We start from the raw sequence: 19,007 nt of genomic DNA on the forward strand, positions 1-19,007 counted from the left end.
TCCAGAAGGCTGTTCTTCCTCTGAGGCAATTTGTGAGCTTTGGTGTTTGTCATTTTCTGACACATTTACAAAAGAATCCATCAAGTAACAGTTGTTATTATTATAACAGTTAAGTTATTTAATATGACGAAAACGTAAGAGCACAGCAACCTTTTGTACTACCTAACAAAGACATGAAACGCACAAGCTGCAGTATGACTGCAGTGCAGAGAGACGTACACTCCAATATGTGATCATTTTCAGCATCTCAAACAAACCGGGAACAATAACCTGCAAATATGGGTTATTTCAAATATGCAAATATGCTCATCTACTAGCAGTTTCCAGGGGCCACTCTGGTTAGCATAAAACAGAACACACTCTGCTAGAAACACTGATTCTAAGCTGAATAAAAAGGTAAAAAACACAAAACTCTTTCTAAACACAAAAAAGCCTCAACAGAATACTCCTGTCTCCCACCTGACTCCCAAAACAAGACTAGATAAAATGGTTCTCACAGACAGACTTGACGGACAGGACAATGAGAACCCTTGCAAGATAAGAGCTTTTTCTTTTCCACGTCATCCTCCCCAGTGCACAATCTAACCAAACAACCAGCATGGCCATTGTTGTCTTGCCTTAGACGTACCAGAAAGTTGGCAGTTTTCCAGTCTTTAATGCCTACAACTAAATTAAAAACATTCTTTTCAAAATAAGGGTTACTTATAGTCCAACTGAAATCACATATAGTCGTCCCTCTTTTTGCAGTCAAATATTGTGGTAAGACGTTTGTGTTAAATGTACTGGTATCAGTTTTTTTATTTTTAAAAAGGAAGAATAAAGGTCTCTGGGTAAGAATCTGAAATGCTCTTTTTGCTCTCATCAGTTGGTGGGGCGTGCCCGCGTTTGATTGACATCAGCTGGCAGGCAGAGTTCCAGAAAACTAGCCTGCCCTGTAGCTTACAAGCCACAGACAGACACTGTGTTGTTAGCGGTAGTACTGAAGAGTAAGGACCACACCAGCATGTAACCAGACCGAATTGACATTTGCAGTTCAGTTTACATGCCGTTTAATATGCTGCAGCAGAGCAGCTAATTAGCTACCTAGCCCCCAAAGTGATGTTAGCAGTGCATATTTCCCAGGTGAATATTTGTTTGGAGGATGTTTCAACAAGCCAAGGTGCAGGACAAGACGTGTGTTCATGTTTCTCTCGTAGATAGAAAGATAAGTGCCTTTAAGGGAGTGCAGAAAAGGGGGACTGTGTGTTGTGGTTTAACAGGCTGCTTTCTGGCTGTTTGTCAGTGTGATCGTCTGCTTATTATAGAACGCTGATCTTACTACCTTATGCTAATTGAGGGATTTGATTGGGTGTACGGAAACAAGCTATCCAACTATTTAGACAGAGAACTAACAAACAGTATTCCTACAGGTTAATGCAAAACTAGTGGAGAAATCATCATGAAATCAACTTGCATTTTGGTTTCTGATTGTTTTTCCCCCCAGAGGAGAACATATGATTTATGATTTACAGAGCAAATACAGGTGCAAATTAGTATATCGTGCAAAAGTTCAAATATTTCAGTAATTCAACTTAAAAGGTGAAAATATATTATATAGACTCATTACATGCAAAGTGAGATATTTCAAGCCTTTATTTGATGTAATTTTGATTATTGCATACAGCTTATGAAAACCCCAAATTCAAAATCTCAGAAAATTAGAATATTACATGAAATCAATAAATACATACAGAAATGTCAGCCCTGTGAAAAGTATAATCATGCATATGTACTCAGTACTTGGTTTAGGCCCCTTTTGCATGAATTACTGCCTCAATGCGGCGTGGCATGGATGCTATCAGCCTGTGGCACTGCTGAGGTGTTATGGAAGACCAGGATGCTTCAGCTTCGGCCTTCAGCTCTTCTGCAGTGTTCGGTCTCGTGTCTTTCATCTTTCTCTTGGCAATGCCTCATAGACTTGACAAGAGGAATAAGACATTTGAAGCCCATGTCCAGGACCCGTCTGCGTGTGGTGGCTCTTGATGCAGTAACTCCAGACTCAGTCCACTCCTTGTGAAGCTCCCCCACACATTTGAATGGCCTTTTCCTGACCTCCAGGCTACGGTCATCCCTGCTGCTTGTGCACCTTTTTCTTCCATACTTTTCCCTTCCACTTAACTTTCTATTAATGTGCCTCGATACAGCACTTTGAGAACATCCATCTTCTTTTGCAATTATCTTTTGAGGCTTTCCCTTCTTGTGGAGGGTGTCAATGATGGTTTTCAGCACAACTGTCAGGTCAGCAGTCTTCCCCATGATTGTGAATTCCACTGAACCAGACTGAGAGACCAATTAAAGGCTCAGGAACCCTTCGCAGGTGTTTTGAATTAATTAGCTGATTAGGAGTGTGACACTTTGAGCCTACAATACTGACATTTTTCACAATATTATAATTTTCTGAGATTTTGAATTTGGGGTTTTCATAAGCTGTACTCAATCATCAAAATTATGATATCTCACTTTGCATGTAATGAGTCTATATAATATATTAGTTTCACCTTTTAAGTTGAATTACTGAAATAAATGAACTTTTGCACGATATGCTAATTTTTTCGAGTTTCACTTGTATGTACGCTGTACCAGAATTTATGCAATTTAGTTTTATTTGGACTTTAAATCGTTCCAAATCACTACAAATTGTGCAAAACTGACGTTATTAAAACAATAAATGAAAATGGCCCCTCAAAACCTTCGACCAGCAGACAAAAAATGTCAATTAGGTAGATCTAACTTTTGATCAAAACTGATCAGCTAAATCAAATCCAATTACTTCTACACCATTACTTACCTTACTCAGCAACTGCAGCCTAAAGAACAATAAATATGCAACATACACACATATACAGAACTAGAAAAGCCTTAAGATTGAGAAAGCAATGAGTTTCTGATTGATTAATGTTTGACTACTCCAATCTGGTATAAATACAGAACATGAAGGTTGGAGGGATGCCACTCCATCTGCACCAACTACTAAAAAAGCTGAAGAAAAAAAGTCAAAATAACAGTCACACTTGTTTCCGCCCCCCAGAAACAAGTGTGACTTTGAAGTACGATTTTCCAACTGGTTGTAATCCCTGGAAAGGTAAACTAATACATCTTAATAAGACATGGGAAATAGATGACATGTTTTTCTTTGTTAAAAAAATGTGCAAAATGTGAGATTGTCTGCCATGGAACATCTTAACTCGGTTCAGTCACTGGCTGAGGGAGGAGCTTATGATTTTTGCTATACTGAACCAAAGGTTTTTCATTTACAATGATATGAAATGTCTTAATTTCTTATATAATAATATTTGTGGTAAGAGTGCATACTGGGTATGTTATCGCTCTATACAACCACTTTAACAGTTTGAACAACAAACACTAACACAGACCAACGTGAAAGCCAGATTCAATTTATAAAATGAATCCTGTGACACAGTCCAGACAGAAGCTGACCTGACATTAAAATAGCCTTCAAAGGTCTCCCAGCTCAGATGTGGTATACTTAATTGCTTACAGGGGTTCTTTCTTTGTACTGTAATGAAGCCTGCTGCAAGAGCACACGCAAGGAAATGGCAGTGTGACGAGAAAGGAGAGAATCCTGACTGTAGTCACTGTGCCACAATTAGATGAAATACCTCAGATCATGTGGGTACAGTATGGGTTTGGATGCTGCTCATACATCCAACAGTGATTTGAAATATGTTGATGCTTAAGCAAATGATGAAATTCTAATAATCACTGCTGTAGACTGTTCATATTTACATTTGTGTTACATGGTCATGAAGCTAAATGTACATTAATAACAATCGCATTTGTCTATTTTCAAGACTGTTTGTCTATGTATCAGACATAGTGGTAAATACTGACTGCAAAGCTAGAGATAGCCAGAATACTGATGATAACATTATCGTAGCTTCCAGACACTGCTGCTAAGTTCCCTCAAGGACAAGAACAGCAGAGAGAGACAAGGGAAAAAGTCAGTTTGATGTTAAAGTAATAGTACTTGCATATAAAAAATAAACTTAACTGTTAATTATTGAATGGGATCACTCTAATGACTATTGTACTAATAAAGTTATAGGATAGGCTATGCTTGGTATTACTGGATGTGAATAAGAGATCCATAGTATATATAAAAGTATAAAAAGGAAATACAGAATATCACCAGCTTTGTGCATATCTGTAAACCTAAATAGATTTCCTATACTACATGTGTCCATAGCAGTTTAGTAAAACAAGTAAAGAAACCTGGCTTTTCCGTGATGAGACACTTTCCGATTTGAATACTATTTTGCTTATTTCCGCTTTATTTAAGGCTTGTGATAGTTCGACAGTATAAAACACTGATGCATTTGAGAACTTTGCCCAATTTTTGGTAAATGAAAAAAAGAGTGGGAAAACCAATAAGTACTGTTTTGGTATGCCACCAATGGTTTGTGTCAACGTGCCCAAATCCTAATATTCAACTAATAACGGTAGCGGATAGACAAGTGCATTAATTCTAATTTTCTTTTGCAAATTAAAATATGAGCTACATTTGAATATAAACTTATTCTTTAGATTAGGAGTAATGGGTAAGCTTTGGAGAAGCCAAGGAGAGAAACAGGACAGGTTAAGGAGTGAAACTAAACTAAACAGCTGACCATCTTTCTTGCAACTTCTTCTTCATCTCTAACTATGGGGACTAAATAATAATATAAATATAGTCACGTTATGAGCTAAAGGGGCTAAAACAAAGTGTAAAAAGAACTGAATGCTCAGTGCTGAGCATCAAAGAACAGATGCTACAGGTCAGTCTGTTTGCTTGGATAGGAATCCCTGCTCTAAACAGAAAATAATGTGAGGAGGAAAATAAAACAAGGAGAATCAGAGGAATATTAGGCATTAAAAACATATTCCTTAAAAGTGGAGAAGATAAGGATTCGAAGGGTGAAGAGTTTCCTTTTCGCTTGGACAGGCTGAAAAAAGATAAAGACAGAGAGAGGGGAAAAGGGTTTTGACAATTTATTCACTTTTATTGAAGTATTTTTTTTGTTTACATGTCAACTCTATTCTAACTGATTTTTAAACACAGATTGGTGGTTGAATTTTAACACAATTATCCAATACTTGTGCACTCTATTTACATTTTATCTACAAATCACTCAGCCATTAAGTTGGAACATTAAATAAGCATTTACTTTGTGGTCATGGTCAATTAGTCACTTTGAATGGCTTCATGCTTGCTTGTGTGTGCATTAATTCAATAGTAAATAGCATAATTTAGAGTTAAGTGTACTTTTCAAAAATAAATGGTTCAAGTTTATTCATTCAAGTTTAAAGTGTCTCTCCAAAGTGTTGGAGTGAAACTACAGATGGTGTTTTTCTAATTCAGGTCTAGCAAACTCAGTTCTTGCTCGTTCGTCCAACTCTGAAAATAACATTCCCTTGGAGGATAAAAACTATATTTGGAGCCTAAATCATTTCCAGCAACCACAACAACAGTTCCATTTCAAAGAGAAGTCTCGTTAGCTACAGAGACTACAGTGTACCTTGGAGTCCAGCCAGCAGGGAGCAGGGTATGTGGAAAGCAGAGAGGCTCAGGTAGGTAGATGGATGAAGTGTCTTCAAGGCCCAGAGTTTTTTAATTAGAGTCCTGTACTAGTTACTACTGACAGGCTAACTCTTATCCACCTTAGGGTGAGGGCTCCGTTGGGCAAGTTGTCAGGGAACGAGAGAAATATGCACTAATTATTTCACCACACTGTCACTGGCCAGTCAAATATACATCACTCGGGCTGATCACCAAAGATTTTCCTATCTCTACACAATAGAGAGTGTGCTTGTGAGAGAAAACCGTGAAAAGTGAAAAAAATATACAACTGAGAAGTGCAGGGCAGACTGAAGCGGCATGTTCAGACAAGATCTATGAGCGTTGAGCCTTTGACAGAGGATACGTTATTGTAGCCTGCCTTCAATTAATCACAGACTTTTGTGAAATGTCAGATCAATTCCATTTACACTGGCCCCCAACTCCTCCTCCTCCTTTTCTCATCACTGCGTGATCGAACTCCTGCTGACGGCACAGGTATGAGAAGTGGTTAAATGAAAGCAGACTTGTTTGGGTTTGTCATGAATCTACTGCATTTCCAAGGATGAGTTAAGGGAAACACAGTGCAATTTTCTCCACACGGTCCAGTCAGGGATGTTTTGAGAATAGCAAGTCAAAAACCTTTGTGACAAAGTGGGTACAGTGACACAAAGACAGACTTGCACATGAAAGAAAAAAAAATACTTCTCAGGCTTCACTCACACAAAGTCAAATAGACAACATGATGAAGCAGAAGTAACTAAATAAAATCAGTGTGACACATTATGGGTGTAAAGAAAACTGTGTCCAAATGGCAGGTACTTACATTGTTACTCCACCAGAGAGCACTGACAAGTTCATTTGGAACATGTCCCACTCAGTTGGTCACAGTTGAAATCTTTATCAGAAATGCTTGTTTATGAATATCAGCCAAGGTTTTTGTTAATATATTAAATGTATTGTTTTGTTACGATTTGTTTAACTAAACCTAGTATCGAGTAGTCGGGTTCTTCTTTCCGTAGTGATGTCAGTGTGTACCAGAGATCAGCCTGCAGGGCTTTGGTTAAACTTTAAACTGACAAAAATGTAAATATACAGTATGAAAATAATTACATGAGAGTATTTAGAATTGTATATAGATCAAAGGAAGTCTACATAATCTATCAAATAAATCACTAAGGGCAAAGTAAAGAGTGGAATCCCTCTTACAGTGGGATTTCAGATTTTTGGAATAGACATTTCGTGGGATTTGAAATCTTACTTTGTGCTTTACTGTTTCACCTCTGTGGACTGCTGACCACAGGCAGTACTGGGGAGGCATGCCGGGAATTAAATTATAATATAGCACAATGTAAGGACATTTCTGTTTTAATAATGTAGTTGCTTTTTTCACCCAGACAGTGAGACAAAAACAATAAAGTAGGAGGGAGACACAGAGGCAGCTAGTGGGAGGGTGGGGGGACTGCAGAGATCTGAGGACCTGAGCAGGTGTTGAACAAAGAGCTGGAACAGAATGAAAAGCCACAGGGGCATGAAAGATGGAGAACCAAAGACAACGGGCAGTGACCTCTGTGGTACTGTGGACACGGGGACTGTAAGAGGCTGCAGCAGAAACTTAGCGGGTGGTGAAGTACATCAAAAACTGTCCTGACTAAAACCGCACTGATGACAAATGTAACATGAACACACCTCAACGATCTCAATGCATCATTGTTTGTTTTAGCATGTTTAACTTTGTGTGTTTAATTCACATTTTGTCCATCCTTTCTTCTGTACTTTACTGTACTGACACTTGACACTGATTATTTAGTGTTTAACAGCTGAGTTCAGAACTACTCAGAGCTAAAACAAAAAAGGAAAGGTAAGGCTATAGTCACCGTGACAGGGGCACTAACCTTTGGTGCTGACAATCTTAGAGGTGAGCTCCAGAGTCTCGATGTCCTCAGATCCAATGTTCTCCAAGGTGATGGTCAGTTGCTGGGTCTCCCCATTGAAAAGCTGGATGGACACAGTGCTGGACAGTTCCTCTTTGGACATTGGCTGGGGTGTGTGGGCTGACCTGTTTAGGTTTGTGGAGGAAGGAGAACTTTTCAGTGACGACAGAAAGTAAAACTGACTCTTTGTCTTGCTTTTATTCCCTCAAGGGTTCAATGTGAATTTAAATTTCTCAGAAAATAGTTGAAGCGATTTCAGTGGTGTAATGGTGAGGGTACATTTGATGTGGTTTGATACGATGCAAACAGTTCCATTATACTTCTGTCAGAACTTGAAGAACAGTTTTTCAGGCATTGATCAGCCAGGGAAGATGAGGAGGATAAACGCATTTTTAGAATCTCATTAGCTGGAACTTCGTTCGCTGATGGCTTTTTTTCCCCTGCAGTCGGGAATCCTGCTGAGAGTTAGCGCTGCTTCCAAGGATTTGTGGGTTTTGCCATCAAAGCTCATTTGGATTGTGGTTATAGTGTTTGGCATGTGAAAGCTATGGTCCATTTATAGAGAAGTTGAACCAAATCAAACCTGGCCAAAAGCCCTGTTTCAAACATGTCATCTGTTTAGAAAGGTCAGTGGATTGTGTGCAGTATTGACAACAAACTAACTCTGTAAAAACTAGCTAAATTATAAAATGTCTGTTTTAATCAAAATAGCACTCGACTCTCAAGCCAGTACAGATTTTACAGTAGTGTTGTAGTACTCGATTTTGAAGGTTTCTGTCTCATCTTGGAATCGACCGCATTCCTACTCGGCCGTGTCACAGTCTCAAACATAGAGGATTTGGGATTTTATTTCAAGCCCAGTCGAGCCCACAACTGTGGGAATATCAATAAATAGCCTGTTTGTTAACTTTGGTGCTAACTTCCTAACTTTGACTAGATGTAAAACCTACCGCTTAAAATGCAAACTCTTTGCTAATTAAATTTTTTTGTTACTGTTAGTTAGCATAATCTTACATTTACCTGACACTTTTATGCAAAGCAACTTACAATTGCTATTTATAAGTTAGCATGCCTCTGGAGCAACTAGGGGTTGATCAGGGACACATTGGTGGATGTTTCACAGTTAGTTGGTTTGCAACCACGTTAAACTATTATTAGCATTAACACTAGTTTAACTTGCTTGCCAGCTATTTGCCACCTAGCTAGGTGCACAAGCTACCTAATTTAGTTAACCTACTGAGGGAGGTAACTAATGCAGTGTTAACTTTGTGAAACAAGTTGTTCCTAAGTTACATTTTTCCTTGTGATAAACAGTGACGAGACAGGCCACATAAAGCTACGTAGCTAATGTGTTAAGTTACATCAACCTTAGCTAATGTCAGCTGCATACAGCTGCCGACATTATAGCTACATGCCATGGCCGAACTCCTTCATTTGGGTGAGAGAGCTAGCCTAGAGATGTGAGAGAGAGAGAGAGTGGAGAATGAGTAATGCACCTTCACAAAAATGTACATATTAAATAGGTTGCTCTGTACGGCCGTCGGCACATGGCAAGTTAATTTAAGAGTGCTAATTCTGAGTTTGAATACAGAGTTGCAGATCAAATATGAAGGCTCAAATACTGAAGACCGAGTCGAACACAAAAATTTGTATTGTGTTAGTGGAAAGTAAAACATGGAAAAGGAGTGTTGAATAACTGGTCCCGGTCTTGACTCAGTCTAGCCCTCCCTTGATCTTGGTCTTGACTTCTTCTCAACCCCTCAAAGTCTTTATCTTGCCTCTGTCTCAATACACTCTGGTTTTAGCACGATGGGTATAATAGAAATTTGAAGAGTAAAACCACAGTGAATCACATAAAGCAGTAAACCGCTCCTCCACTCTTCTGTGTAAGTTCAAACTGTGTGTCTTGTATCTCTGGCCACATCTCAGTCAGTTAAATCATAGCAAAGTATTTTCATCAGCTGTCAAAAGCAAAAACACCTGCAGCTGATGCTCATAGCCTTAAAGAGCTGCTGGCATCTGTTGTTGCAAAGAAATGCAAATACTGGAGCAAAGGGGAATGTACATGATTATGAGAGATCAATGCGGGTGTTCTCCATGACTTCATCATACCTCATTGCACATGCACATGTTCAGTATCGTAACTTTAAAATTCAACAAATGCACTGCTTGAGGCTAGAATTACAATGAAAGTCATAATCAACTGCATATACTTTCTATCTGATCTCGACACTGGGTCAACACAAAAATAACTCTTTCAAATGTTACAGGCATTTTTAATGTATTTTAAAAGTTATAATAAGAAATGATGGGAAAAGACAAATCTAATGGTTTTGCAAGCTCACCAGCAACACATATTGTTTGCATTTTAGTAGATCTTTCTATCCTTTAAACTCGAACAGTAACACTGTATTAGAAAACATGGCTGAAGGCATACAGTAGATCTGTACTCTGAGCCTTTAAAATGTTGTAAATTATTAAAACTGGTTTTAGTAGTGTGAAAACGAAAAGCTGTAAGAACTGCAGCTTTGTGCTGGAGGCATTAAGATATCTGGGAAGTCAATGAAGCACCTCTTAGACTGAAGTCAAAGCTGAAGGTCTACCTGCGGACCAAGTGAGAGCGCCCGTGAGACCACATATTACATTTGTATTCTATTTGCTTCATGAGTCTGCCATGGTACTCTTCCAACACTAGAGAATAAAAAGATTTTCCACATCAAAAGCTGCTGAAGTGCTGTACTTACTAATGTAGGCATGACCTAAATAGTGGATTTTGCAGCAGCTCTGCCGTCAGAATGATTTACAACCCTCCAACAGGGTGATTTACCTCTCATTTCTAGTAGCAATTTAATCCATGATTTCTCCTCTCATTCTTCCTTCTTTTTTTTCCCTCTTGAGCCACAGCTGTCCCTCAAAAATGTTTAATCACATTCATTCTGAAAAATATTACAACCTTTGCCAGAATTTCATTGACAAAATACCTGTGGTTTTGCTTTCTGAATAATATTAATAATGTTTAGATTTTTATGGCCACAGTTTATCTTAGTGTTGGACTTTCACACACTTTCACACACAGGGCTTGTGTGAACAGTAGCAATCAAATAATTAATTTATTTTGGTAAATATCTGGTTGTTAATTTTTTTTTTATGTGAGTTGAAAGTTTGTTGATTATCCTGCATCATTCACATGATAGGATTTGTATGTGAAAACATACCTAACAGTGCCAGTGACACCCTGCTGAACACTGACCTTTTGTTACTTGTTGAGTATCAACACTAGCCATCTAGAGTGCAGTCTGTGAGTAGTAGGACAGTGACACATTGGTCATTGTTTTGGCTCTGTCCTCCAGCACAGTGGATGTGCAATGAAACAACGAATGCAGACTTTCAGCTTTAAGGGTGTTCGAGGGTGTTCATCAATCGTGATGAACACTGTAGGACTCGTTGCCCTTTTATATTTTTATGGTCACCTGACTTCAATTCAATAGAGCATGTGTGTCACTTGCTGAAGAGCAGAGTGAAGCCAAAAAGTCCTCTGTGTGACAAGACACTCTGAAGGTTTTACAACGAGAAATTAAATATAATGACCTTATTTCAGTTTATCTTAATTTATTTTATACATTTTGGTCCCATTAAATCACTTCAACTGATGTGGATGTAAACACTCTCAAGTCAGCACTTCAACCTGGATGAAACATATGTCTCATTTCATATCCAATGTGCTGGAATACAGAGTTTACTAAATGAAAAATATGCCTCCCTGTAAACGAGTCAAATGATTGGGTTAGCTAGTTGTGTACACTGTGGGCATTTCAAACATTCCATAAATACAGATCTGTATACCCTGCCCGTTTGACTGTTATCTACTGTGTTGGTGTTAAGTTAAACTGATCCTCATAACTTTAGTGGCAAGGTAAAAGCATGAAAGTGACACAGTTGGGGTTCAGAGAGTTTCTCACCGTGGTAGCGATGTGCTGAGCTGGAGACGAGGAAGAGCGGGAATGACCTCCACCAAACAGCCACTAGTCTTCACGCCAGGCAGGCCCTCCAGCAGGCAATCACTGGTCACACCAAACACTGACGTGTGGTAACCTGGGTTTAAATGCAGAATGTATGAAATGTTTAGCTGGAGTGGATGATGTTTCCAAGAACAGATGGTGAGCCCAAAGTTAACATAAAGGCTAACATTTGTTTCTGATACAACTGTATGCAACAGTAATCACAGCTGATTTGACCAGCTTAGTATTATGGGCAACATCTGAGTAACTGAACAGGTTCTCAGCTAGACTCACCATTCACAGTGATGTTGCCAGCCGTACGTGGGACGCCAACAAGAGTGACGGGATACAGGCCAGACTCTGCAGGCAGGGACAGCGCAGCAGGCAGGGATTCAAACTCCACTCCAGAGGTCAGCAAACCCTGAAAACAAGATGCAATAGGATGGGGCTTAATCAGAATATATGTGTAGAAACAAATGCCAAACTTTCATTGAAGCATAAAGGACACAGATGTAAAATCAGTTCTAAACCATAATTGAAAGTTCTTGGCTAACGATAGCATGAGCCAGCTGAGATGAAAATATGAAAATACAATATATTGCGAGACCTCAAAAACTTTGGAATTCTTGCACTTTTTTGTTAGCACATACATAAAATAGCACCATAGTTGCTCTTGTTTCTATATTATTATAAGAAAAGCTTGTTTTTGACCCATAAGTCTGGTTCAGCAATAACGTAAATATAGAATTTAAAAAAAACTCTGCTTTCCGACACCTTAGTGACAATGTTTTGTGCAGATATCAGCTATTTTTCAAAGCCAGAAAAAAACATAACTAGTAAAACAATTGGTACAAAACTGATTATGAGGCTTCTACAAATAATCATCTCAAATCTCATTTGACTCTTTGCGCACTACATGCTAACATGGACCCCATTAGTTTTCTTTCTGAAAAAAGCAGAGTGATGTGCAGCTGTCTAATTCACCAGTAACCGACAGTTCACTGTGAAGTATCTCTCCAGCTATTGCATGTGATTCGTCATCTTAATTGGCCACGATGTCCTAAAGATTAAATCTCTGTCAGCATGAGATGGCCATTTCCATTGGAGAAAATTGCTCTCCGTGGGAAATGGCCACTTGAGCCATGTGTCCCTGAAAAGTGACTGAAAATAAGTCCTACAGATCATAACACAGAAGGAAGGGGGATGAGACAGGTTTCAAATTCAGCAGTCCAAATTCCCACTAAGCACTGCAGAGACCAGAATATCGCATGCCAAGGTTTTTTTATGCATTGAGAAATCTAGAGCTCCCGGTCCAAAGGGTCATTTTGAATGAATCTGAATACACTCCGAAATACCAATTATATCTTGTAATTGCTCCAAGGCTCATTCTAGTTTCTTACAACTTGGGTCTTGTTATCTCAGTTCTGACCATCATTTCTATCGGTTACAATGACATTGTATGCAATGGGAACATGGCCAGACAATCAAACAAGTTGTTTCTTAAACGGTCAGATTTCTTTTTAGCCTTGTCACTGCGTTCCCAGACGTCAGCAATTAAACTGGTAAACGCAGAATTATTATTACTCATATGAAGGACAGCAAAAAATTTTAACTTTCGAAATGATTGAAAGTAAAACCCAGGTTGTAATACACTTTTCATGATAAAATTATTTTAAATATGACCTCGTATCTGGCCAGAACAATTAGGACGTCCTGAAAGAGCAATCGAGACATACAGTATTTACTTGTTGACCTGATTTATCTCCAAGCACAAGCTTAAAGGTCAGAAACAATGCACCAGGTCCATGAACTGCAGTGCAAAATTAATAGCTTTTTAAAGAAACAATCATTTAAAGGAGTTTCTAGTCTCATACCACTTATCTCAGAGCTCCAAAGTGCTACATAGAGATGCAGTGGTATAATAAGGGAAATGCATGCATGTGACACCTGGTCTGTCCTAAAGATAGCAACGTCGTAATGACGGTACTTTGGTAACTTAATGGAGGTTCCTGATTGGTACGCTCCCATACTTATTACATACCATTACTCATACTTTAACAAATCCAACATGAAGTTTCCCAAAGAAACACCCCTTTTAACAACACTGCTTGAGATAACGCAGCGCCATCATTTATTTGAATGAGGAGAGTCTAGTGACACAATAGGGGTGCTCAAAGTAACAGTGTTCAATATTAAGCAGGTGTAACGTCTATGATTTTCACCCTCTTAGTAAAGCGTGTAGTATGGTAACATTTTATGACGAGCTCCAAACTTAAAATTCAGTTGAGGATGTTGTTAGTTTAACAGGGATTTGGCCCGTGAACTCTCAGCTCCAAACTCAACCACAGCAATGGTCTTTTCTTTAGTTTTCTGACCCCAACATCTCACTTTTAATTGCAGATATCCATGCATTTCTGTGGTATTTGCTGAAAGGAGCGTGTCTGGTACTTGTCCTTCTATTTGTGCAGTCTACTCGTGTCTGGAAATTTTCTTTGAGAAGACTTTCTCATCTGAAACTAGGTACTGCAGCATTCCAACACGTGATTTCTGCTCGCCTGTACGACCACTGTTACGGGCTGTGACGTCAACTGTACAATCTTAATAAGCTATGATAAAAAAATATTTTATTAATGCATACATTTGAAGTACACAGAGTATAGTTGTCAAATTGGCTGCAGCGACAAAAACAGGCTATATCAACTAAGTCCCTTTTGTCAGAAAAGTCCTTCATGTGGCTTTAAAGTTTTCTTTGAATGTGTACTCATGCCCCCTCAGAATGACACTATTTACATTCCCAGTACACACTGCCTGGTTGCACGAGGCAGACTAAGGTGACGTAATGACTGCATCAATCCCTAACAGCAGACACTACCTCACTAGAGGGAAGGCTGCCGAAGAGCTGAGTCTCTGAGCTGACTCGGCTGTGATTTAAACTGTCCTTGCTTTCACTTCACATTATACGGCTTTGTTGGAAAATAGAAGTATCAGTGTTAACCTACTAGAAAGAGTTCATTTGTATTCAGCCTTGAAAATTAGCCTCTTTAATGAACAAAAATGATTAGAGCAAGTGAATTGTATTGTTTGAGCTTCAATGAGCTGTACAATACTGACAGTATGCAGTTAACCTTTTATTTTGCTTTAACAAATATTTTGATAATGGTATGATTCTTATTTATGACTGTGATTATTTCTTTGTTCTGGCACATAACTGCACATCAGAAAGCAACAAAAACATCATGCGGGGAAAGCAAGACAACACAATGAACAGAGTCCCAAGACTAGAATTTCTCTTGGTATTAATTTGGCTCAAAATTTCAACACTGCACATTAAATAAACAGTTTGTTTTATTGTTATTAATGTTATTACAGTTGTTTCATTATTGAAAGAAAGGATGAATCCATCTTTACTGCAAATAAGTCAGCTGACATAAGTTCAGTAATCGAGAGACAGAACTAAAAGTGTCATTTGTCGTTTTGAGAAAAAGCAAATAAATATCCCACACTTGTTTGTGGGGGAGAATGACACAAGCATCTGCCAGTGACCCCTCTGAAAATGAAAGGGTAGTGGTGGGGGTTGTGGTAAAAGCACCACTTTAATAGAAAATCAATAATGCACAAAGCAAAGCAAAGCTGGGTATTAGTGCTGAAGTTGTGTGGTGACTGAGGGGGGGGGGGGCTGTCTTGCCAAACTACAGGGTCACCTTGGTGCAGGAAGACTGGAAAGTGACATTGTGTGTGCGTGTGTGTTAGTTTTCCTGTGTTTTTCAGAGTGCTAGTTTATGTACAGTGGATGGATGGTTGCTCCGGTCTAGAGGCAGTCACTTTGTCTGGGGTACAGAGGAGCTCTCGGCAGCTTGCGTCACCCTGTCTGTCTCCACCTGCGTGACTCTACAACACCACCTGAGGTTCCCAGCTGCCATGGAGCTACGAAGGGCTTCAGCCTCCATCTGTGTGTTTGCCTGATCAATTCACCTGTAGTTACCTGAGTTAATGATGTCCTCATCACTATCTGACCTTGCCTGTTTGACTGTTTCACCTCACGGACACAACTTATAGATGTTGTGAGAAGTACTGGAACTTCCCGAACTCAGATGGCACAATTCAAATTACTCATCAAGTGCACACGCCAGGCAGGCTCTTCAGGCTTTTGCAGAGTCCTTCTGCTGCTGAGCCTGCTAACTCCTCACACACGTGAATGCCACAAAAAATGATTAACTGATATAACTCTTCAAAACATTTTCACTTGTATGGCAATTTTATTTTGTACACTCACTGAGTCATTTAGCAGTTTTGTAACAATCAGAAAAAAAGTCATTTATTTTCTTTATATTGACTATGAAGGGTGTCACGTGCAATTCTTACTGGGGCCACTACTGTAAAATCACTGTCCAGCCCAACAATATTCCTGGGGGCTGCAACTAATAATTATTTTCATAATAAATAAAGATTTGTTGGTTTTTTTTTTAATAATGTGGTTATCTTAAATTAAAATTATATAGTAATTGAAGATTAAAATGGCAGTTGGCCATTTGTTATTTATTTATTTTCCTCTTTTATTTATGGTTAATTCTTTTTGTACTGACATTTGAAGCTTATACCAACCTTTTTAATTAGCCCTGTTCAACCTGCCATTTACTGCACAGTGCTGAGGAGCAGTACAAGAATGAGTGTCTGCAGGCAACTGTGAAGCATAGTGGAGGTTCTTGCAAGTTTGGAGTAGCATTTCTGTACTCTACAGCAGTTGGGGATTTAGTCAGAATATTCATTCAATACCATTCATCATGCAATAACATCAGGGAGGCATCTGATTTATTCTACATCAGGACAAAGACCCCAACCATACAGTGGAAGTCATTAAGGACTATCTTCAGCGTAAAGAAGTCCTGGAAGTGATAGTATGGCGCCCGCAGAGCTTTGATCTCAACATCATCGAGTCTGTCTGGGATTACCTTAAGAGAGAGAAGAAACTGAGGTTGCCTAAATCCACAGAAAAAGTGTGGGGAGTTCTCCAACATGTTTGGGTCAACCTACCTGCAGAGTTCCTTCAAAAACTATGCTGAAGTGTACCTAGAAGAACTGATGCTGTTTTGAAGGCAACGGGTGGTCACATCAAATATTGATTCGATTTATACTTTTCTTCTGTTCACTCACTTTGCATTTAGTTGACCGATAAACACAATTTATTAACATATATATTTCTGAAAGCATTCTTACTTTACAGCATTTTCCACACCTGCCTAAACCATTTGCACAGTACTGTATGGTTATTCACTCTGAAACTGCCTATGTGCCTACCAGAGCACACTCTGCCCCTGCACTGCACATGAAAATGTGTATTGGGGGAGTGGCTTTGGAGGGAGGCCTGCAGGGAGGGGGTGGGATTTCTTCAGAGGGATACTTTCAAACCCCAACTTTAACATATGAAGGTGAATGCATATTGGGGAAAGTCCAAGGTGGCATCTTTGCATTGTGGCAGTAGTCCAAGCTGGAAATAGCAAATGTTTAGAATTTTGATGATTTTGATTAACTGAGTATCAAAATTTTTAAATATGTGTTTATCAACTAATATATGAATCATTTTTGAGCTAATGTACATGTCAGTAAACTTAACACAGCATGTATGTGTTATTCAAGTTCTGAATCAATATTTTCAATGGTGACAGTCAACTACTGTATATTTGGAGGCATGGAACACTTTTCCATATATATATATATATGATATGATATTTATCAGACACAAATTTGGCTCACTGGAGCTTTAATACACACTCAGAGTCAACAGGCTGGTGATTATTCCTCCAGTTTAAACACCTTCCAGATGTTCGAAACTGGGGGCCGCCTGGATTTCTTATGTCTGCAACAGCATGTGCTGTTATCAGACGATGCGGTTTGGATAAATCAACCAGCAAGACCTGTCCAAGTCTGTTTGGCATCAGCTCTGAGACAGCCGCCACAATTAAGAAGCCACTGTCTCCGTTCACACACTGCCACGAAACTTTCATAGCAATTTGTGCTCGACTTTCCAAGTAATTAAAGGCAACATCACTTTTGACAGGTAGTATATTGCGCACGAACCTGCATGAGCCACTGTTCTCTACCTAGCAGCTGAAAGTAGACCTCTCCCCGCTGGCCTTTTATTGAGCCTGATGATTGCTTTGCATTGTCCAACGTCATTGCAAAAACAGAAACAGCACTGAGCAGGAAGAACAGCAATTTATTTGGCAATCCTTTGCACCCTTTAACCTGATAAAGTGGCTCAACTGGTGCGTGTGTGGATGTGTGCGTTTGAAAAGGAGAGGAAAGGGAATGACAAAGTACATAATTGGATGTCGTGAAGTGTAGGTCTGCGTTACAGTGGGAGGTCCTTTAATAAGGAAATGTGGTAAATGTAAAAAGCTGCAGCCACCAAGAAGCCATTAAAGAATACAATTAAACCGGACTCCCTGATGTCTGATGGCTCTTTCCGAACTTTATTTTGCACAAAAAAGAAGAGCAAATGGTCTTACGCTTACCTCAATATAGAACCTATCTGGTCTGACAGGATGGTGTGTGAAAACATAAAAAGTAATGGCACTAGAGGGGGTGTGCCTCTCCCTAGTGCTGTTTTCTTACTGTCAGGAGCGAGAAGGGTTTGTTCTCACCATCTCATACAATCATTACAGTATTAAACTGTCAAAAAAGCTTTTAAGGGACCTTAATAAGGCTATCAAGGATGACTACAAAGCATTATCACTGTTGCAATTCTTAGGTGGGTCCAGAGGGACTGTTTCTATTACTACAGCGAGACAAGTGTGTCAGCAACCTCCTGTTTTCACAAAGCAGTGGCTAGATATTCAAATATTCTGATTTAAACCACTGATTCTCCTTTAAAGCATGCTATTACAGTACATTTGAAGTTTATGTGTAATAACTTTCACTGACCATGTTCTCCACACGAAGTTCATAAGGCATGGGGTTGTAGACCATGAGCTGCACTTCACAAACATCTCCTTGAACCCACTGGAAGTCTGGGAAAAGAAAATGAGATAAAAGATTAGAATGAAGATGTCAGTGGTATTTAAACCCATTTATAATTAATGAGCTGAGCTACACCATTAAGCTACATTGCTTTTAAAGACCAAAAGTCAGTGATAGATGATGTAAATTATAGAATATAAAATAAATAAAATCTTCCTGAATAATCACAGAGCGCCTGTAAGCTCATCCAGTTTGTTACACTTCAGTTGCACCAGGCTTCTTTAAAGTATCTTTAAACAGTTTGACATTTTGGTAAATACGCTCATTTGCTTCCTTGCCACAAGTTAGATGGGAAGAATGATACCACTCTCAAATCTTGCCAGCAGCTGGCTCTCTCCTGAGTTTTACTCCTAAATTTGACAAATTAACACATTCCATTGTTTGTTCAATTAACACACACAAACAGAAATGTAAAATTACCAATTTGTAGTTTTTACATGGACTTGTGTGCAAAACTAAGCTAAT

At 39.0% G+C, this 19,007-nt stretch overlaps 1 protein-coding gene across 3 annotated transcripts in view; it reads right to left on the reverse strand.

The window, feature by feature from the left end:
* The window catches only part of trappc9 (trafficking protein particle complex 9), a 219,418-nt gene that overhangs the window by 155,799 nt on the left and 44,612 nt on the right, over positions 1–19,007 (reverse strand). For all 3 annotated transcript variants that reach the window (XM_038724731.1, XM_038724732.1, XM_038724730.1), the window contains 4 exons: positions 18,447–18,532; positions 11,820–11,946; positions 11,487–11,619; positions 7,489–7,652 (listed from right to left, as the gene is read on the reverse strand). In XM_038724731.1, coding sequence (XP_038580659.1) covers positions 7,489–7,652; positions 11,487–11,619; positions 11,820–11,946; positions 18,447–18,532 — 510 coding nt within the window. The remainder of the gene's footprint in view (positions 1–7,488; positions 7,653–11,486; positions 11,620–11,819; positions 11,947–18,446; positions 18,533–19,007) is intronic.

The sequence above is a fragment of the Micropterus salmoides genome, unplaced genomic scaffold, assembly GCF_014851395.1.
Source record: "Micropterus salmoides isolate LMB-PRFRI ecotype aquatic unplaced genomic scaffold, ASM1485139v1 Ms_hic_scaffold_17, whole genome shotgun sequence".
In the NCBI taxonomy this organism is placed as follows: domain Eukaryota; kingdom Metazoa; phylum Chordata; class Actinopteri; order Centrarchiformes; family Centrarchidae; genus Micropterus; species Micropterus salmoides.